Source organism: Triticum urartu, chromosome 4A, assembly GCF_056163025.1.
Source record: "Triticum urartu cultivar PI428250 chromosome 4A, HENAU_Tu73, whole genome shotgun sequence".
NCBI lineage: Eukaryota > Viridiplantae > Streptophyta > Magnoliopsida > Poales > Poaceae > Triticum > Triticum urartu.
This window is the reverse complement of record NC_141876.1, coordinates 509,919,023-509,935,516: the sequence shown is the minus strand read 5'-3', so window position 1 is coordinate 509,935,516 and position 16,494 is coordinate 509,919,023. Positions and strand designations below refer to the sequence as shown.

General features: G+C 50.4%; 1 protein-coding gene and 1 long non-coding RNA gene across 2 annotated transcripts; both read left to right on the top strand.

Annotated features, from left to right (window-relative positions):
* Positions 1–85: 85 nt before the first annotated feature.
* Positions 86–4,328, top strand: LOC125552442 (uncharacterized). Its single transcript, XR_007303592.2, has 2 exons — positions 86–734; positions 3,876–4,328. It is a non-coding gene; the product is annotated as an uncharacterized LOC125552442 (long non-coding RNA).
* Positions 4,329–12,589: 8,261 nt separating this feature from the next.
* Positions 12,590–15,499, top strand: LOC125552441 (protein DETOXIFICATION 48). The gene is made up of 2 exons (XM_048715995.2): positions 12,590–13,076; positions 13,397–15,499. The coding sequence occupies exons 1-2, from the start codon at positions 12,927–12,929 to the stop codon at positions 15,161–15,163; spliced, it is 1,917 nt and encodes a 638-aa protein (XP_048571952.2). The 5' UTR covers positions 12,590–12,926; the 3' UTR covers positions 15,164–15,499.
* The last annotated feature ends 995 nt before the right edge of the window (positions 15,500–16,494 follow it).

Below are 16,494 nucleotides of genomic sequence, written 5' to 3'. Positions count from 1 at the left end.
CAGGAAACCGTGGCAGAAAACCAAACGCAAACCATAACTTTTTGCCAAACATTTGTGGAAGCCATCCAAACACACGCCACACAAAATCTGCCACACCTAACCTAAGGCATGGCTACCAACCAAACAGTTTGATTTTGCCACATATTATGGCAAGCCGGGTGTGGCTAGTACCTCACCTTAGGCGTGGCAATTTGAGTCTCCAACCAAACAGCCCCTGAAAGTTTTCCCGCAGAAATAGTAATACTACTCCCTCCGATCCAAAATAAGTGTCTGCATTTCTATTATAGTGTATATTTTGATACAGAGGGAGTACTATAAATCACTCACAAACTCAAAACGGAGCTCTTTCTTTTTTAGGTAAAACTCAAAACAGAGCTGGGGAAGTAAGAAAAGGCAGTTCTCTGTGTAAACAGCTGACTGGGCTGCGAATCCGGCCCTGGAGCAACCAGCGCCACTCCGTCCGCCGTCGACGGCTACGGGTTGAATTACCCTTTTACCACGAGCCTGCACCGCGCCGTCCCGTTGGTGGTTCGGTTCAACGCAGTACAAGAGTTTAGAGCAGAGCGACACGAGCGCGCAGATGGGCGAGCGGAGTCTGGCCCTGAGCGGAGCGGAGATTGCGGTCGCCGGCGAAGCCGAGAAGCTCCAGTCGCGGCGTCCTTATCCGCAGCGCGGGTGGCCGCTGGCCGGCGGAGGTCCAGTAGTCCAGTATCCCAAGTTGCTGCACTCGCTAGGTATGATATAGCTCCTCCAGGTATGGGAACAAAACTGCAATCAACGAGGGCTGGAAACTGAAATTCTGGTCAATTAGCGGTGGGATTGGGTGGTCTAGGTTAATACTCCGTATGTGGCTCGGCAGCGATATCCTTAGGTTGGATTTCTCCGCAGTCGGTCATCCATCACTCGTTATTGTGGAAGATCACAAACGGTTACTGAATCTTCTGTATGCCCGCGGTCAGACTACGAGCAAATGTAAGAGTTTGGGTTTGATGATAACACTTATCTGCATTTTGAATGATTGGTTTTTACACAATCTGATTAGTGAACTTCAAGCCCTTTTAGCAGGTTACTTACAGTTGTGAGACCACTGGCTATGGGTCTGTACCAATGTACGTCCGTGTGCACTACTATGCTGTTTGTGTATTCTGACCAAATGAACACCAGACATGTCTGTGCATCATAACCATAAGCACTACACAAATGTCAATACTGTACGCATTACACTCATGGTCTCTTCCCTGTGGCAACTATGGCAGCCACCACCTTCCAATGGCCAACTGACCACACGAGGAATTAATGTGTTAGGCTTTTAGCAGTGCTTGTCCCATGGGAAAATCGGAAGCTGATGCATCAGGAAAATGGATAATGTCTAGGGTGGAACCATAAAAGCGTGCTGGGGTTACTTGTGTAATGACCTTGGACTAGATGGTGTCAACATACTTCATACTCCAGCCACATGATAATAAACTATGCTGGCAGGGTCCAGATTTGCACTTTTGGGTATAAGTATATTTGATCCAGAGTTTACAATCTATTCACATTAGTATCATCTAGTTCCTTCGTGTTGCCTTGTTGGACTAATGTTGTTTCATTTCTAGGCATAGATTTCAAATTACAGTATAAGCATACTTTTGCCTCAATTTCAGTTTATATTGGCCTGTCAAAACCAAACTTCAGTTGCTTCTTTATTCCCCTCTAATCTCAGTCCGTTCTTTGTACCAAATTTTGTTTCATAATTATATATGAAAAGTATGCTGCAGAAAATACTTATTAATCTTGATGCTTATACCTATCTACCCCACTCGTAGTAAATCTTCTTGAGAAGTTGAGGTCGCATTTTTTTATGAAGTTTTGGTGGCAGGTGGATATCCACAATTATCCCTGTTTGGTTCTCTTGTTGTGATGCCTTCTTGTTCTTACAAATTTCCGCTGTCTAATTTTGGTCTTAGGAGTCACTGAAAGATGAAATGGAATCCGTTTCACGAGCTCCAGCCTTGATACAATAATCAATACTCATTGATGTTATCTACTTTGTCTTGTCGTCTATGTATCTAAAAATTAACGGGACGTGGTTATGAGGTGCAAAGTGTGAACTAACTGTGTATTCGATGCAATAGGGGTCTTTGAGTCAGATTAGGATGGGAAACTTGAAGTTGAATCAGTAAAGAACAATGTTACAATTTTGTTATTTCTCTTTATCTTGGTCCATTGTACATGCCTATAAAAGCTTAAAATACCTGGGGATAACAAGCTTGGTTCCATGGATCTTGTACCATGTTAACTAAGCGATTTTCCTCGCAAAGAAAAAAACTACTCCCTCCGATCCATAGTACTTATTGCAGCTTTAGTACAACTTTATACTAAAATTGTACTAAAGCTGCGACTAATACTATGGATCGGAGGGAGTAATTGATTCCAAAAATGAAATGTTGTTGAAATGTTCATTACATTGTTTTGACGGAAATAAAGTGTTACATCTTCTGCAGCGAAGAATCTATTACCTATTTCAGTGGTATGATTCGAGGCAACATAATGTAATATTAAATGTGCTCACTAGTGCACAAAGTACATGGGTTGAAGAATTAACGCATTAGATTCATTTGTTGAAAGGATCTCACCTTTGTTGTTTATCATATTTTTGTAGTGTGGCTAACTGGCTGTTATTCTACCACCAAAGTCCACTGTCTGCTTGGCCTAACTTTGAGCTTTGTCCTTGATGAGCTTAAGCTGAAGTCAGATCGCATGTTTTCTGTTAGGGGTTTAGCCGCTTACATGGATAACCTGCAGCTATCCAGATTCTACTCTTTCTAGTGTATAGGACATTTTTCGTGATGTTAAGACTTTTTGACTTTATGACTCTTTTAGGCCTGAGCTATGTGGAGTGCAATTTAGAATTAACCTAAACTGATAAATGTTCCAGCTAGCAATCATGCCATTTGTGCTCTCTTTTGGTGCAAGTGAACTCTACTATTTACAATAGCTGTGACTGAGACAACCATTGACGCACCGGTAAAACTTAGCCGAGCTAAGGTGTTACGCTTTAGTTGGGCATTAGATATCAGCAAGGAACTCACTATGTATCAGTTTCTGCTGGTTGCCTGGTTGTAAGCACTCTGAAGCTGATTCAAAATGCTGTAAACATTTCTTTTCTTTTTTGTGATTGCCTTTTAGCCTGTGCATTTCTAGACCAGAAACATGTTTCACCCTTTCATGTCAAGAGAGGTCAGGGTAGCCCGAACTTGACATGGGAGGGAGTCCGTAAAGAGAGATCTGAAGGACTGGAGTATCACCAAAGAACTAGCCATGGACAGGCGTGCGTGGAAGCTAGCTATCCATGTGCCAGAACCATGAGTAGGTTGCGAGATCTTATGGGTTTCAGCTCTAGCGTACCCCAACTTGTTTGGGACTAAAGGCTTTGTTGTTGACATGTTTGACCCTTTCACTAATTTGCTTAGGTTTTTCTCAGCAGAATGGTTTTAGTTGTTTCAAATCAAATCAACCTGGATTCCAAATCAAGAATGATCTGTACTTTGTTCCATATGGTTTGTATGGAAACGTTGGTGGCACCAAATTTACTCAAGTGCTAATGTATTCTTGTGATAGTTTACTGGCCATCATTTTCTTTCTTATCTTAGGAGAAAGGAGACTGAGCTCGAACTACTTTTATATCATTTTGAAAGCACTTGTTCCTTGTCTTTGATGAATACACTTTCAATATTTTAGAATAAATAGGTAGAACTCTATTCAGACAGTTTATTGGGGGATGTGGGGTAGATGTGAACGTAAGACAATCCAAGCAAGTTTGTCGTATCATAATTAATTAACTTCTTACTGCATTGTTACTGCGGTCTGACGTATGTCTCGTACTTGACCAGGTGTTCTGCTTCCAAGTGAGGTACTGCGATCAATTATATGAATGTGCCAATATTGCCAGCCTTTTTTGCAGCAGCAGCAGATTTGCAGCTTTTTTGGTGTGTTTGGTGGCAATTATCAGGGTCACTAACTCCTATGGTGCTAGGATGGGGCCAAAGGACATATTGCTAAGCTGCTAGTTCGTGGAAGCTTTTGAAATATCCAGTAAGTAGGTGGCTGCTGATTTCCCTGTGGTCGTCCATATCTGGCTCTATGCTGCATCTCCTTAGCTATATTCTAGTTGGCTAGAGGTTTTCCTGTATCCTTTGTAGATGCATCGCAAAAAGAGTTCCATGTTATTGATTTCTGTGCTATCATGGAGGAAATGTTTGTAGGTCTTCTTTGTAACTGTTTGCTGAAACCCTGTAACTGATTATTTATTTTCCAACTTTTTATACTGTGAATCTTTTCATGCATGTGCCTCCAATGTTGCCATGAATAACTTTAGAAGAAACCATTCTAGGAAGTAGACAGGGGGGCTGTTTCTGGGAAGCATCTCTCTCATAAGTTTGTTCTTCAACTTACGCACTTGAGCACAAACTGTGTGTGTCTGGACTTGTTAATGGCTTAATGTTGAGTTGTGTGTGATATACTATACCGCAAGATGAGCACCTAAGACTACAATGGATGCTATATTAAAAATCACCACCATCTCAACTGTTCTTCAGCATTCTGTTCGATGTGATATGCTAATTCTTGGTGATTGTGCCTGCTATTGATGTGCAAACCAATTACCCAAGTGGCTGAGAACCGAGATGAGGATGTGGTGATATGCTGGCTGTCATCGCTGACGAAGACAGGTGGTGCTTCTGTTTCTGTGGACTTTAAATTTTGGCCTTTTCCTTTTAAATGTTGGTCCATCATTATCCAGAATAAATTCCTGCATTACAGCATTAGGAGTCAGAATAAGGTTCTGAAGGCACCTGATTGCCTTCAATTCCATACCACAGTGAATTAAATGTTCTGAATATGGTTGCAAGCCAACACCCTTGTGCTGTTGCTATTAGAGTAGATTTTCATTCCATGTGCAATAACTTCTGCTATTATGCCAACTAGTAGAATCACAATATATTTCTGGACAACTACTTGTACCGAAAATGTACTTATTGTTACCATAGTGCAATCTTTTACTTATTTTTTCTTCCCCTGTTGATAAATTAGGCTGAGATAGGTTTCTGAAACATTTTAGAGAGAGTGAAGAGGAAAAATAGGAAATACTCCCTCCGTTCCGAATTACTTGTCGTAGGTATGGATGTATTTAAATGTATTTTAGTTTTAGATGCGACGAGTAATTTGGAACAGAGGGAGTACACAGCAACTTGAAGTGATGGTGCTCATCCAACAGTTTCTCGATCACGGATTCTCTACAAATAATTCATCAAAATTATGCAGCCTGGACTGAAACTGAAAGAGTGGAAATGAGGCGACCCCTGTGTGCCCATGGCACAAAGTGCCAGCTATAGGATCAAATGATAGAGGCAATTGTGGTCACGCATAGCAGGTTTTCGGAGTACCGAGTCCAGCTGGCGGTGGGGGGAGATGGCGGGACAAGCATTGCACACATATAGGCACACCAGGCAGAATTGCCATATAAGTCCCAGCAGATGCATTCACCATTGGAACATATTCTGTTCACGCCTTGTCTTGTTTCAAAAGTTCTTATTGATTCTGCCAGATATTTCCGACTTGATTTGATTTTGGTGCGCACACACCAACCCGTTTCTGATATTCAGGTACACTGTACATTTCCCCCATGACCATGAACTGATCATGTGTTATTTTTCTTGTGTAAAAATACGCACCTACTAAATGTGAGATGTGATCCAATAGGTACTGTTGCATCAGGAATAGCCAGATGGACCAGTGATCAGGTTTCAGATCACCGATTACAATGTTAAATCTTTTTTTCTCTCTCTTCAGATGACTGATTACAACGGTGCGTCACTAGTGCGTTTTAGCAGGAAAGGGGGGGGGGGGGGGGGGGGGGGAATTCTTCACTGGAAATGGGGTTAAAGCAGGCTTATCCTAAGGTGCATCCGATACCTTTCTCATTCTGCAATGTTCCCATTCTGTCACTTTATGTGCCCAATAAGAATAACCAAGCTTGGCTGTAGAAAATTCTGCAGCATGGAGGGGCTCCCTGGGGGTCCGGTAAATAATTTGGCCCGGCTTCAGCCTGTTTGGGGCTAGACATACCTATGTCACAGTCGATATGTCACATGAAGACTGCAGCTGTTCTGATCTGAATCAATCAAGTTGCTAGTTCAGATCGTGGCCCTGGGAAACGCTTGATGTCTTCTTCTTCTTCTTTTAATCTGACACGCGCATGAATTTTGTCGGCAAAAAAAATCCTTGTCGTTACTTGTTTGTTTCGCCATGTTTGATGCAAGAAAAAAAGATGGAAAGAAAGATGATTACTGATTACACATACGCAGCACATGATTGTCCGGAGGATGGAGACCATGTTTGTGTTTGCAGAAATGGGCCAATGCACGCTGACGCTGTTGGTGGACCATGCGCGCGCGCGGAGATGGTCCTGAGATTTGGTTTAGGCCGTGTGTTAATTGCTATGGCCCAGTTGCACGCCCGTGATCAATTGCAACCTAACAAATTTGTGGAGTTTGCAGCAGCGGCACGGGGCTAGCTAGCTAGCCGCTGCGCAGTGCGCAGGACCGATCGACACCTCACCCATCGATCAGGATTACCCGCTAGCTAAGGCTACGTACTAGCTTGATAATTGGCAGGCGACGTACAAGTGGTACTCCTATGTGAAATTGCATGAGGAAGATGTACTGCGAGCCAAGTACATCTCACTGTCACTGCGCCACCAATGCATGGCGAGCACTGTTTACGTGCCGCACCGTGCATGCACGTACCACACGATCGAGGAGCAGTGGAGGCCGGCCGGAGAGTCGACTCCCATCAGATTACTGTCGCGCGTGCCCGTCGCGTCCCGTCTCGTCTCCGTGTCGCCCGACGAGCCATGTTTTTTCTAGTAGAATATACGTTTTTTCTCGCGTGTCGGCATGGAGCCAACACGGCTACCCCCCCTCCCGTCGCCGTCGTGTCAGGGTGAGTCAGACAGGGTCGTCCGCCGATAAGCCAATATGCGTGGCGACACATGCATGTCGCTTCCACCACAGTATCATCATCTCCCCACATCACGTCTCCTCCTAGCCGGAGTAATAATCGGAGCTGGAGAGTGGAGGGGTAACATGCAATGCATCCATCTAAGATCTAACTCGCATCACCTGATCAGCAATCAAGGCAGGCCAGCCGGCGGCACCATGCATCGAGCTAGCATATGCATGGCATTCCGTGCAGCGCCAACCAGCCGGCCGCTTCCGGCGAGGCGACGGATCGATCGATCGGGCGGCCGGTGGACGGCGACGTGACACGGGGCGGGCGTGGCTGCCTGCCGCGCGAGAGACAGGGCGCGATAATGCCCGGGGTGGCGGTGGTACGCGACGCGCTGCTACTGGCCTGGGTAACGAGCGACATGATCCCCCGATACCTGCCGGCCCGCGCAGGCAGCAGGCACCACATGGGCGCGATCGCCCCAACCCCTTTCGCGGTGCCAGCCACTGTGCCGGCGTATATCCGTCCATGCCGGCCACTGTGCGCGTACCAGCAGATACTCCTACCGCGGCCGATTCGCCCCCCGTTCCCGTGCACGCCGAGGCCGAGGCCGAGGGACCACCCCGGCCGGCAGCGGCGTGGCCGTGGCTGGCTGGCTGGCTCGTGTCGTGCGCTAAGAGGCAAGGCCGGCCTTTGAGTACCGGGCCATTGTACCGGTAGCTAGCTAGCTAGCTAGGTCGATCGCGGCCGGCCTGGATCGCATCGCATCGGAGCCACTGTAGCGGGGCACGATCCGATTCAACTCGAGTCATGTCGAGCGGTTCAATCAGCACGGACGGACGGTGCGCGCGTATATGTATCGACATCTTACTGGACTGGAGGCCACATGCGTGTCCGTATATGTGCCTGCTGCACGCAAAAGGAGGGGTTGAAAAGGCCAGTGGTACGACTTCTGATGCAGCCGCGCGCGTAGTACGTAAGATACGTGCGTATACGCGCCCCACGCCGAACGCGCCTGTCTCCTGAGTATATTGTGAACGCGCGTGCAGGCCCTGCTACCACGCACGCCCCGCGTAACCACCACCAGACGGATGACATGCAAATGTACGTACGTACTCGCTCCGTTCCAAATTACTTGTCACAGAAAACGGATGTATCTAAAACTAAAATACATCTAGATACATCTATACCCGCGACAAATAATTCGAAACGAAGAAAGTACGTGTCAACCTGTGGTGTGTGACGTTATGATGGATTTATATCGATTTAGCTGCTTTGTGTCTTGATGATGGTCGTTCGGCATCATAGCTGAGGCAAAGGGGACGTTGTTCCATCGTGAAGCAGAGCGTCACCTTTTTAGAACGAAGGCCTCAGGAAAGCCTGACTTTGAATTAACAAAGTCATCAACCGGTAAAGTGCCACCTTCACGGTGTGTCGTGTGTACATACTGTTTGGTGCGGAATGGGCCGTGCTTTGTTAGCGTGCATGGAAGAGGTGTTCCCCTACAGCCATCTGCTCCCTCACTGCTAACCAGCGACCAGCGACCATTTAATCACCAACGTACCTACGTCTCTCTCTACGTCTCTGTATGTTCGTCTCTCTACGGCTAGCCGGTAGTAGGCTGGTACTAATCTCGTAGTGGCCCAAGATCGTAATGTGGTACCGCCAAGGTCGGGCAGTTTAAATGAGCAAGTACTCGATCGGTCCCGCGCTCCAGTCATTGCACATGCACTTTGTGTCCACTCGATCCAACTCTTCTCGTCACTTCCATGCATCCCTCGTGTCCTTGACATGCGTGCCAACAACAGTACACATCAACGTTTCTCTAATCTGATTCGCCCATATTATAGTTCCATATATCATTGTGTGTGTACAACGACGGAGTGTCAAGGAAATCGAGTAACGGGCCAACCTCTTGCTCAGTGGGCCTGGGCCATCCATTTTCTTTTGAGGTAAGCCTAGGCCATCTATCGTTTTGGTTATTGTCTCAAAAAAATCTATTGTTTTGGTTTGTTGCAAAAAAAAAATTCTATTGTTTTGGTCAAATTTGTATCCACGAAGAGGAAATCGGGAGACACGAACAAGCCGATTTGGTCTCCACTATGCTTTGCCGCTGTGTATACAAGGAATTAACGGGGTGGTAAAATGAGTTTTATGGTTTGTTATATGAGTCAAAAGGGTTGACTGGTCTGGATATCCTATTGGGTTCGGTCCATCGCAAGGTGACCAAGGATATGCATGATCACCTGCTTTCTTTCTTTTTCGATCAAAGGAGAGCTCCTAATTTCATTTTCATGAAACTAATAAAATAACCACCAATTCAACAAGTTCCACTAGAAACGCTCACCACGACCGTAGCTACAACTCAAGTGAAGGTGGCTCCAAGGGCACGATGGGTCCGTCCATTGCAACCATAGCCACTGGGCACGTAGAGCCACCCCGGCGAGCTGTAGGTTGCGAACCCTGAGGTCGCCTAGGGAGAGAGAGCGGCAAACACGCAGCCAGTTGATGCGGTATTGCCCTCCACGTGCATCCTTGTGGCGCGCCTATAAGAAGCCGTGGATGATCCGGTTAATCTTTTGTGAGGATGGATTTGTTTAGGACAATCGCCATGAGAAAGTGTTGGTGCATGGTGTAGAGAACATGCCCGACTAGCTCCAGCCAATCCGCGAGGGATGGCATGCACCCGAGCCAGGTAGAGAGCTTCTTCTCGAACTTCTCGACGAGCGATGGGAGGTCCAACGTGGTCGCCTTCCTGATGGAGAGGGGATAACAAGGTATTTTAATTGCCGGGAAGTGGGTGATCGTGCAAGTTAGTTCGGTGTTGATGATGGCGAGGTGCTCATCGAGCAGCAGATAGGCACCGCTGAGCACTTGGACAGGTTGGTGTGAAGCCCAGTCGCTGTACCAAAGACGTGGAGAATCCCTCGGGCCATAGAAATGTCGTGGGCGTCCGGGTGGCAGAAGATGACGACGTCATCGGCATACAGGGAAATGTTAGATGCCGCGTGGTGGCGGGTAAGGCAGTGGAGGAGGCCTCGCTCAGAAAATACCTAATTTCTCCAACAGAAGATGCTTCCACCTATCAATACGAGCTATGTTTCCAAAATAAATTTGTGTCTTCTTAACTACCTCGCCATTAATTAATCATAAAACCCAGTATCGACCTAAGACTGACTGTACCCCTCGCATGACGAGGAACGGTCGGAGCTAATTTGGCCTCGATTTTACGGTCACAGATAGTTCCAATCCACAATTGTCTTTTTTTTCACCACAGTCGTCTCTAAAATAGTAAGAGTCATCTATGATGGTTTGGCTGATGGTTTTGCTTGGAAACGTCGGCAATGAGTGGGCAGTCCCATATGGTTGCGAACGAGTTATTACATAATGATTTAATGAACCGTTCGGGATAACCAGTCTTGGACGAGGATGCCCGTAGTGGCGTCTTTTGACGTTGTATTGAATTTTTTGTATATATCATCATGCATCCATATTATATAGTAATCTAAAGTTCAGAAAGTTTGGTTGGAGATATGGAATGCTAGGGAACGACACCTACTTAGCAACTGAAACAAAGTTGATATGGTTTTAAGAGATGAAAAGGGAACTGTCATTTTCTCTTCATGTAGGCAACTTTTTTCATGTCGAGAAGCATTGGAAGCTGAATTGTGTGCATGTACGGAGGGTATGTCTTTTACCATCCAAAGAAGCGAATTACCCATCGAGATCGAGATGGATTCTCCTGTTGCATTTAAGTTGATCCAAGCAAAATATGGTTAGTGATAGCATAGTGAAGTTTGCTCGTTCTGAGGGCAGGACTATGATCTAGGTTGGGCCAGGCCAATCGGTTGCTATGGAGTTAGCTACGATCGACTGTACGAACCTTTGAGATGAGTAATACATGTTTTCACCCGCAAAAAATAAAAAGCAAACAAAGCGGCTAAAAGCAGCCGTACACAGATAAGCTGCTGGGGCTAAAGTGTAGACAGGCACTGGAACGAACGTTACACGCTAGCCATCAAAATGGAGCGTCAATTAGAGGATGCTTCTTGATCGTCCGCAATGGAGGCCACCTGGCTGACAGGGATGGTGCGTCAAGTTGCGGAAGGCACAAATTCAGTAGCATTGCCATCATCGTGCAGCAGCGAAGGAAGCGAATGCAGAGTCCACGCACAGAGCGTCGAGGATGCTCTGGGGCTGGGCTGCGGTGGAATGAAAGGAACGTATTGCAAGACACAGGCCATACAGCTTTTGGTAGGAATGTACTAGAATGAAAGGTCACTGCTTCGTACTATTGCCATGTTCAGACTCAAATGGCAGCGATTTTATCAGTAACCAACGGAGGACGGCGGAGGAGCCAAAGTGGGTACAGAGGAAGAGAGCGGCGAATAACCGGGCCACATGCATGGGCTTCGCCGCACAGACACCGACCGGCTTAATTCCGACGAATCGTCTCGCTAGATTGTAAAATCCTGCGCTGCATCTGCATGCCCCAGGCCAGGAGCGAGGATCAAATGCTAGCTGCCACTCTGAAAAGGGAACAATTATTCTTTTTCATTTCGTTCACTCGCAGGGACCACCGGCATGCCACCAGCGCCAGTGGCCGATCGATCGGTCGATCGCTGTGCGCAAGTAGCGGTGAATAATGCAGAGAGACAGGCAGACAGGGCAAGTGCAGGGCAGATATATGCATGGCATTGGCATGAGAGAGCCTCTGCGCTTCTGCTTCTGGCTGGCCTCAACGTGTAGCGCCATTAAGCGCGCACGGACAGGCGCGCATGCACAGCGACCCGATTGATCGGTTCTTATCGCCCTAGCTAGCCCCCTCAGCTAATGGTGTCATTCTCACAACTCACATTCTGGTGCGGTGAAGAACTCGATGCAGTAAACTTGGTTGGTTCAGACTTCGTGGGTGAAAATGGTGCCTAGCTAGCTAGCTAGCTCATGGACGCGATCCAAAATTCGGCAGCATGCATGGCTGATGGCTCTGTATATACATACGACGTCATGGGTAGCTAGCGAAAGTGAAAAAGTTGAAGTGGGTACGGAAAAGAAGTAACCCGTCGAGAATAACCGCGCGGCGCAAGCTAACCGTGTAGGTCAAGCGGAGACGCCTGGGATCGACCCATCCCAAACCCTACTCTACGTATACTACAGTTCGGCAGCGAGCCACCGATTATTCACCCGTCACCGGGCCGCTTGCGTGACACAGTAGTAGATAATTACCGGGGGAGGGCAAAAGCAACGGGGTAAGTAATCTGCGTCGACGACTTCGCTGTCAGGGGCGGGGCGGGGCGGGGAGGGAGGCGAGGTTGTTGGGTCCGATTTTCCGACAGATGAGGCGTGCGAGATTATGCCATTCGGCGGGCGAAGGGATAGGGGAATTCCGAGACAGGCGCATATATGCCGAGCCAACTTCACTCCATTCCTCCGGCCCGGAAGAAAATAATAATACATATTCCATTCGTGTTCATTCATTCGTTCGTTCCATGATGGAAATCGGTCCGGCCCGGCCCGGCCCCGCGCGCGAATTGGGACACGTACGTGCGCGCCTTCCCCCGCCACCGCGCGCGCGCGCGTGTATATATACGGGCCAGCCCAGCCCCCCCTCCCACATTGCGACCCGAAGCAGGCAGCAAAGAGAGCGCCTCCTCCTCATCACTCGCCACTCACCAGCCAGCCTCACCTCTGCCCAGGAGACCAAAAGGCCGGACCAGCAAGCACCAATCCCACGGGGAGAGAGAGAGAAGCAGAGAAAGCTGGGTGGTAAGCTAACGAGTCAAATGTACTTGTAGCTTGTACCGCCCACCAATCAGCGCTGGACAGCAGCCAGCGGCTAACATCTCCTCCAACAGTGGAAAGATCGCGCCAGCCAGACGCGCGCGCGGCGCACCGCCGGCCGGGAAGAAGCACTTTCCAGCCGGCCTTGAGCCATCATGTGCAACACCGGCGCCAGCCCGCCCCCCTCGCCGCCGCCCCTCACTTGCTTCAAGAATTCCTCCCACCTGCTCCACCCCGTGGGTGACCACCACGAGGAGGACGACGACGACAGCCACCACCGCGCCCGCGCACTGGCGCTCTCCAAGGTATACGCGCGCGCGCGCGTGCGTGCTCTAAGTGTAGACGCGCACATTCTATAATCTCCAGCTTCCTCCACCTGCATCTGCATGTGCCCCGGCCGGTAAATTTCATACTGGCATGGCATGCACACGTACAAGCAGGGTAGACATTCAGCTGCTAGCTAGCTACAGTACGTGAAAGGTCGCTGCCTAGCTAGCTGCTTAATGTTTATTTACTGCCTGGCCGGTAACAGCAACCGGCCGGGAGGAAAAGGAAAGCTCCTCGAGCTAGTTTGCTTTTCTGAGCTGATCGACTTACGTGTGCTCGTGTGTACGGATGGCACCAGGTGGCCGGCGAGGCGCGGGCGATCGGGCGGCTGTCGGTGCCCATGGCGGTGACGGGGCTCGTCATGTACTCGCGCAGCTTCATCTCCATGCTCTTCCTCGGCCAGCTGGGGGAGCTGGCGCTCGCCGGCGGCTCGCTCGCGCTGGGCTTCGCTAACATCACGGGCTACTCCGTGCTCTCCGGGCTGGCGCTCGGCATGGAGCCCCTCTGCGGCCAGGCCTTCGGCGCGCGCCGTGGCAAGCTTCTGGCGCTCGCGCTCCACCGAACCGTGCTGCTGCTCCTCGCGGTGGCGCTGCCCATCTCCCTCCTGTGGATCACCTCCACGGGCCACATACTCAAGCTGCTCGGCCAGGACGAGGGCGTGGCCAGCGCCGCGCAGACGTTCGCGGCGTATGCGTCCGCCGACCTGGCGGTGCTGGCCGTCCTGCACCCGCTGCGGGTGTACCTCCGGTCGCAGAACCTCACGCTGCCGATCACCGCGTGCTCTCTCTTCTCTGTGCTGCTCCACGGGCCAATCAACTACCTCCTCGTGGTGCGCCTACGCATGGGCGTCGCCGGCGTCGCGCTCGCCGTCGCGCTCACCGACCTCAACCTGCTCCTGGCGCTCCTGTGCTTCCTCGCCATCTCGGGGGCCCACAGGGACTCGTGGGTGGGTCCGACCTCCGACTGCCTCCGCGGCTGGGGGGCGATGCTCCGTCTCGCCGTTCCCACTGCCACGGCGGTCTGCCTCGAGTGGTGGTGGTACGAGCTCATGATCGTGCTGTCTGGGCTTCTGCCCAACCCGCGCGCCACCGTGGCCTCCATGGGAATCCTCATCCAGGCCACGTCGCTCGTCTACGTGTTCCCGTCTTCGCTCGGCCAGGGCGCGTCCACGCGCGTCAGCCACCAGCTCGGCGCGGGTCGCCCGGGAGGCGCCCGCCGCGCCGCTGGCGCCGCGCTCTTCATCGGCCTCGTCATTGGCGCCGTCGCTTCCACCTTCATGATATCCGTCCGCAACCACTGGGGCCGCATGTTCACGTCGGACTCGGAAATCCTGCGGCTCACCGCGGTGGCGCTCCCAATCGCGGGGCTGTGCGAGCTTGGCAACTTCCCGCAGACCGCCGGGTGCGGGGTGCTCCGCGGGAGCGCGCGGCCCGCCAGCGGCGCTCGCATCAACCTGGCCTCCTTCTACCTCGTCGGCATGCCGGTGGGGCTGGCGCTGGCCTTCGGCGCGCGCCTTGGCTTCGCCGGGCTGTGGCTCGGCCTCCTGGCGGCGCAGGCCGCCTGCGCGGTGTGGATGGCGCGCGCCGTGGCCGCCACTGACTGGGACGTCGAGGTGGCGCGCGCCAAGGAGCTGACGAAACCCACTACCAGCTCCAACAGCTCCGAATGCAACGCCAACACATCAAGCGGCAGTGCTGCTGCTAGCACCAAAACAGCGGCAACTGCTACCGGCAGCAATGCCGGTGGAAGCAAGAACAAGAACGGCTACGTGCCGATCAGCGAGAGCGGCAACGACGACGCGCTACAGAAGCTGGAGGAAGGGCTCATGCCCATGGCCAGCTCCAGCAGCATCGGCGGCAGCAATGGCGACACGAATGCGGTGGATAGGGACAGGGAGAGCAGCAGCTTCAGCGGCAGCGGCGCTGTTTGTACGGCGGAGGAAGGAAAGGAGCAGTGCGTCTCGGAGCGGGCCCCGCTCATCAGAGTGGGGGACGTGGAGGAGGAGGGGGAGGAGGCGCACGAGCACGATGGCGACGGCGATGGCCGTGGGGGCGGCCAGGTCTAGGGTGGTCGCCCCATGGATTGGTTCTGGGTTTTGATAACTCTAGGCTGTTGCTATTGACTTGCTTGATCCATCTCCGCGCCATCCTCTTTTTCGGTGGCGAGGTTTTGATAAAGAGCGAGAGCGAGAGCGAGAGAGAGAGAGAGAGAGAGAGAGAGAGAGAGAGAGAGAGAGAGAGAGAGAGAGAGAGAGTATTGAGGAGGAAATGATTATGTATATTGGCCTTCTTATTTTCACTTTTCTTGCTTATCATTGCCCCAGATTGGTACTCCTGGAAGCCTTCTGTAAATACTAGCCACACCATAAGAGGTCCAATATATATATTTTTATATTTATATATTCACGAGAGTGCACATTATCAATGGATGATGAGAGTTGAAAAGTGCCTCCCACGTGTGTGCGCACGCAGCCATCCACCACGGGCGTGGAGGTACTGGTACGTATGCCACTGTTGGTGGCCTGATGATTTGAGACGAGTTGATGCTGTAGCGCTGTTCCCCGAGTGGATGCAAGCGTGCGGGGCCAATGGTGGCGCCCCGCTGCTGCCATTTCCACGCACACCGCCCGCTCCCACCTCCAACTCATTTGCCGCTCCTTTTTGTGCGTTTCCTTCCTTTTGATAAAGATCGTAGTACGATCCCCCGATATCTACAAAGCACTCGCCGAGAAAGCTGCCCCTGGTGTCTTGCGATTTTGCGAAGAATAAACTTTGTGGCGCAGCGCAAAGGAAAGGAACGATGCCTGCTGCTGCTGCTGCTGCATGCATGCCTCTGTTTCCCCTCCCAGATCACCCTTTTTTTTTCCTAAAAGGATCTTACGGCAAATATTTGGCCCTGTCACCGTACAAACGTCGAATAAAGCGTGGGGGTTTATGGCAGCACCCGGTGTGATACTACTCGGATATGGAAAAGGCCCTTTTGCGCATCAGTGGATTGCTCACGACCACTTCCTCTTTCTTGTTTCGGGTTTGCATTTTGTAATCGTGTGGTTTTTGTGAACTCTTTATACGTTCAGTTTGTGAGCTTTAATTAATACTACTAGAATCGAAAAGATTTTTCTGTGGTACCAATAAAGAATCGGCAGAAAATGCATGCCTTGTGAAGGCCAATCCTCATCACCGAGCTCCCCACATTCCATTCCCATTTGTACAATTGCGCTTTTTCTTAAGCAGCTAAGCCAGTCACCATGACCCCGGACCAGAAAATCTTTCCCAAAAGGAGAAAAGCGGGAAAAATACAACGGGTCACGGCCAGTGCCACCACTCATCAAGTGCATGGTGTACCATGGATTTCAGCGCCCGCTGTCCTGGCCACGGACACGGCAAAGGCAGGGAG

What these genes read in the sequence shown, in the direction of transcription:
- LOC125552441 (XM_048715995.2), top strand. Translation starts at nt 12,927, where the DNA reads ATGTGCAACACCGGCGCCAGCCCGCCCCCCTCGCCGCCGCCCCTCACT. An exon ending in GCGCACTGGCGCTCTCCAAG is followed by an intron (nt 13,077 to 13,396) that starts GTATACGCGCGC and finishes GGATGGCACCAG; the next exon opens with GTGGCCGGCGAGGCGCGGGC.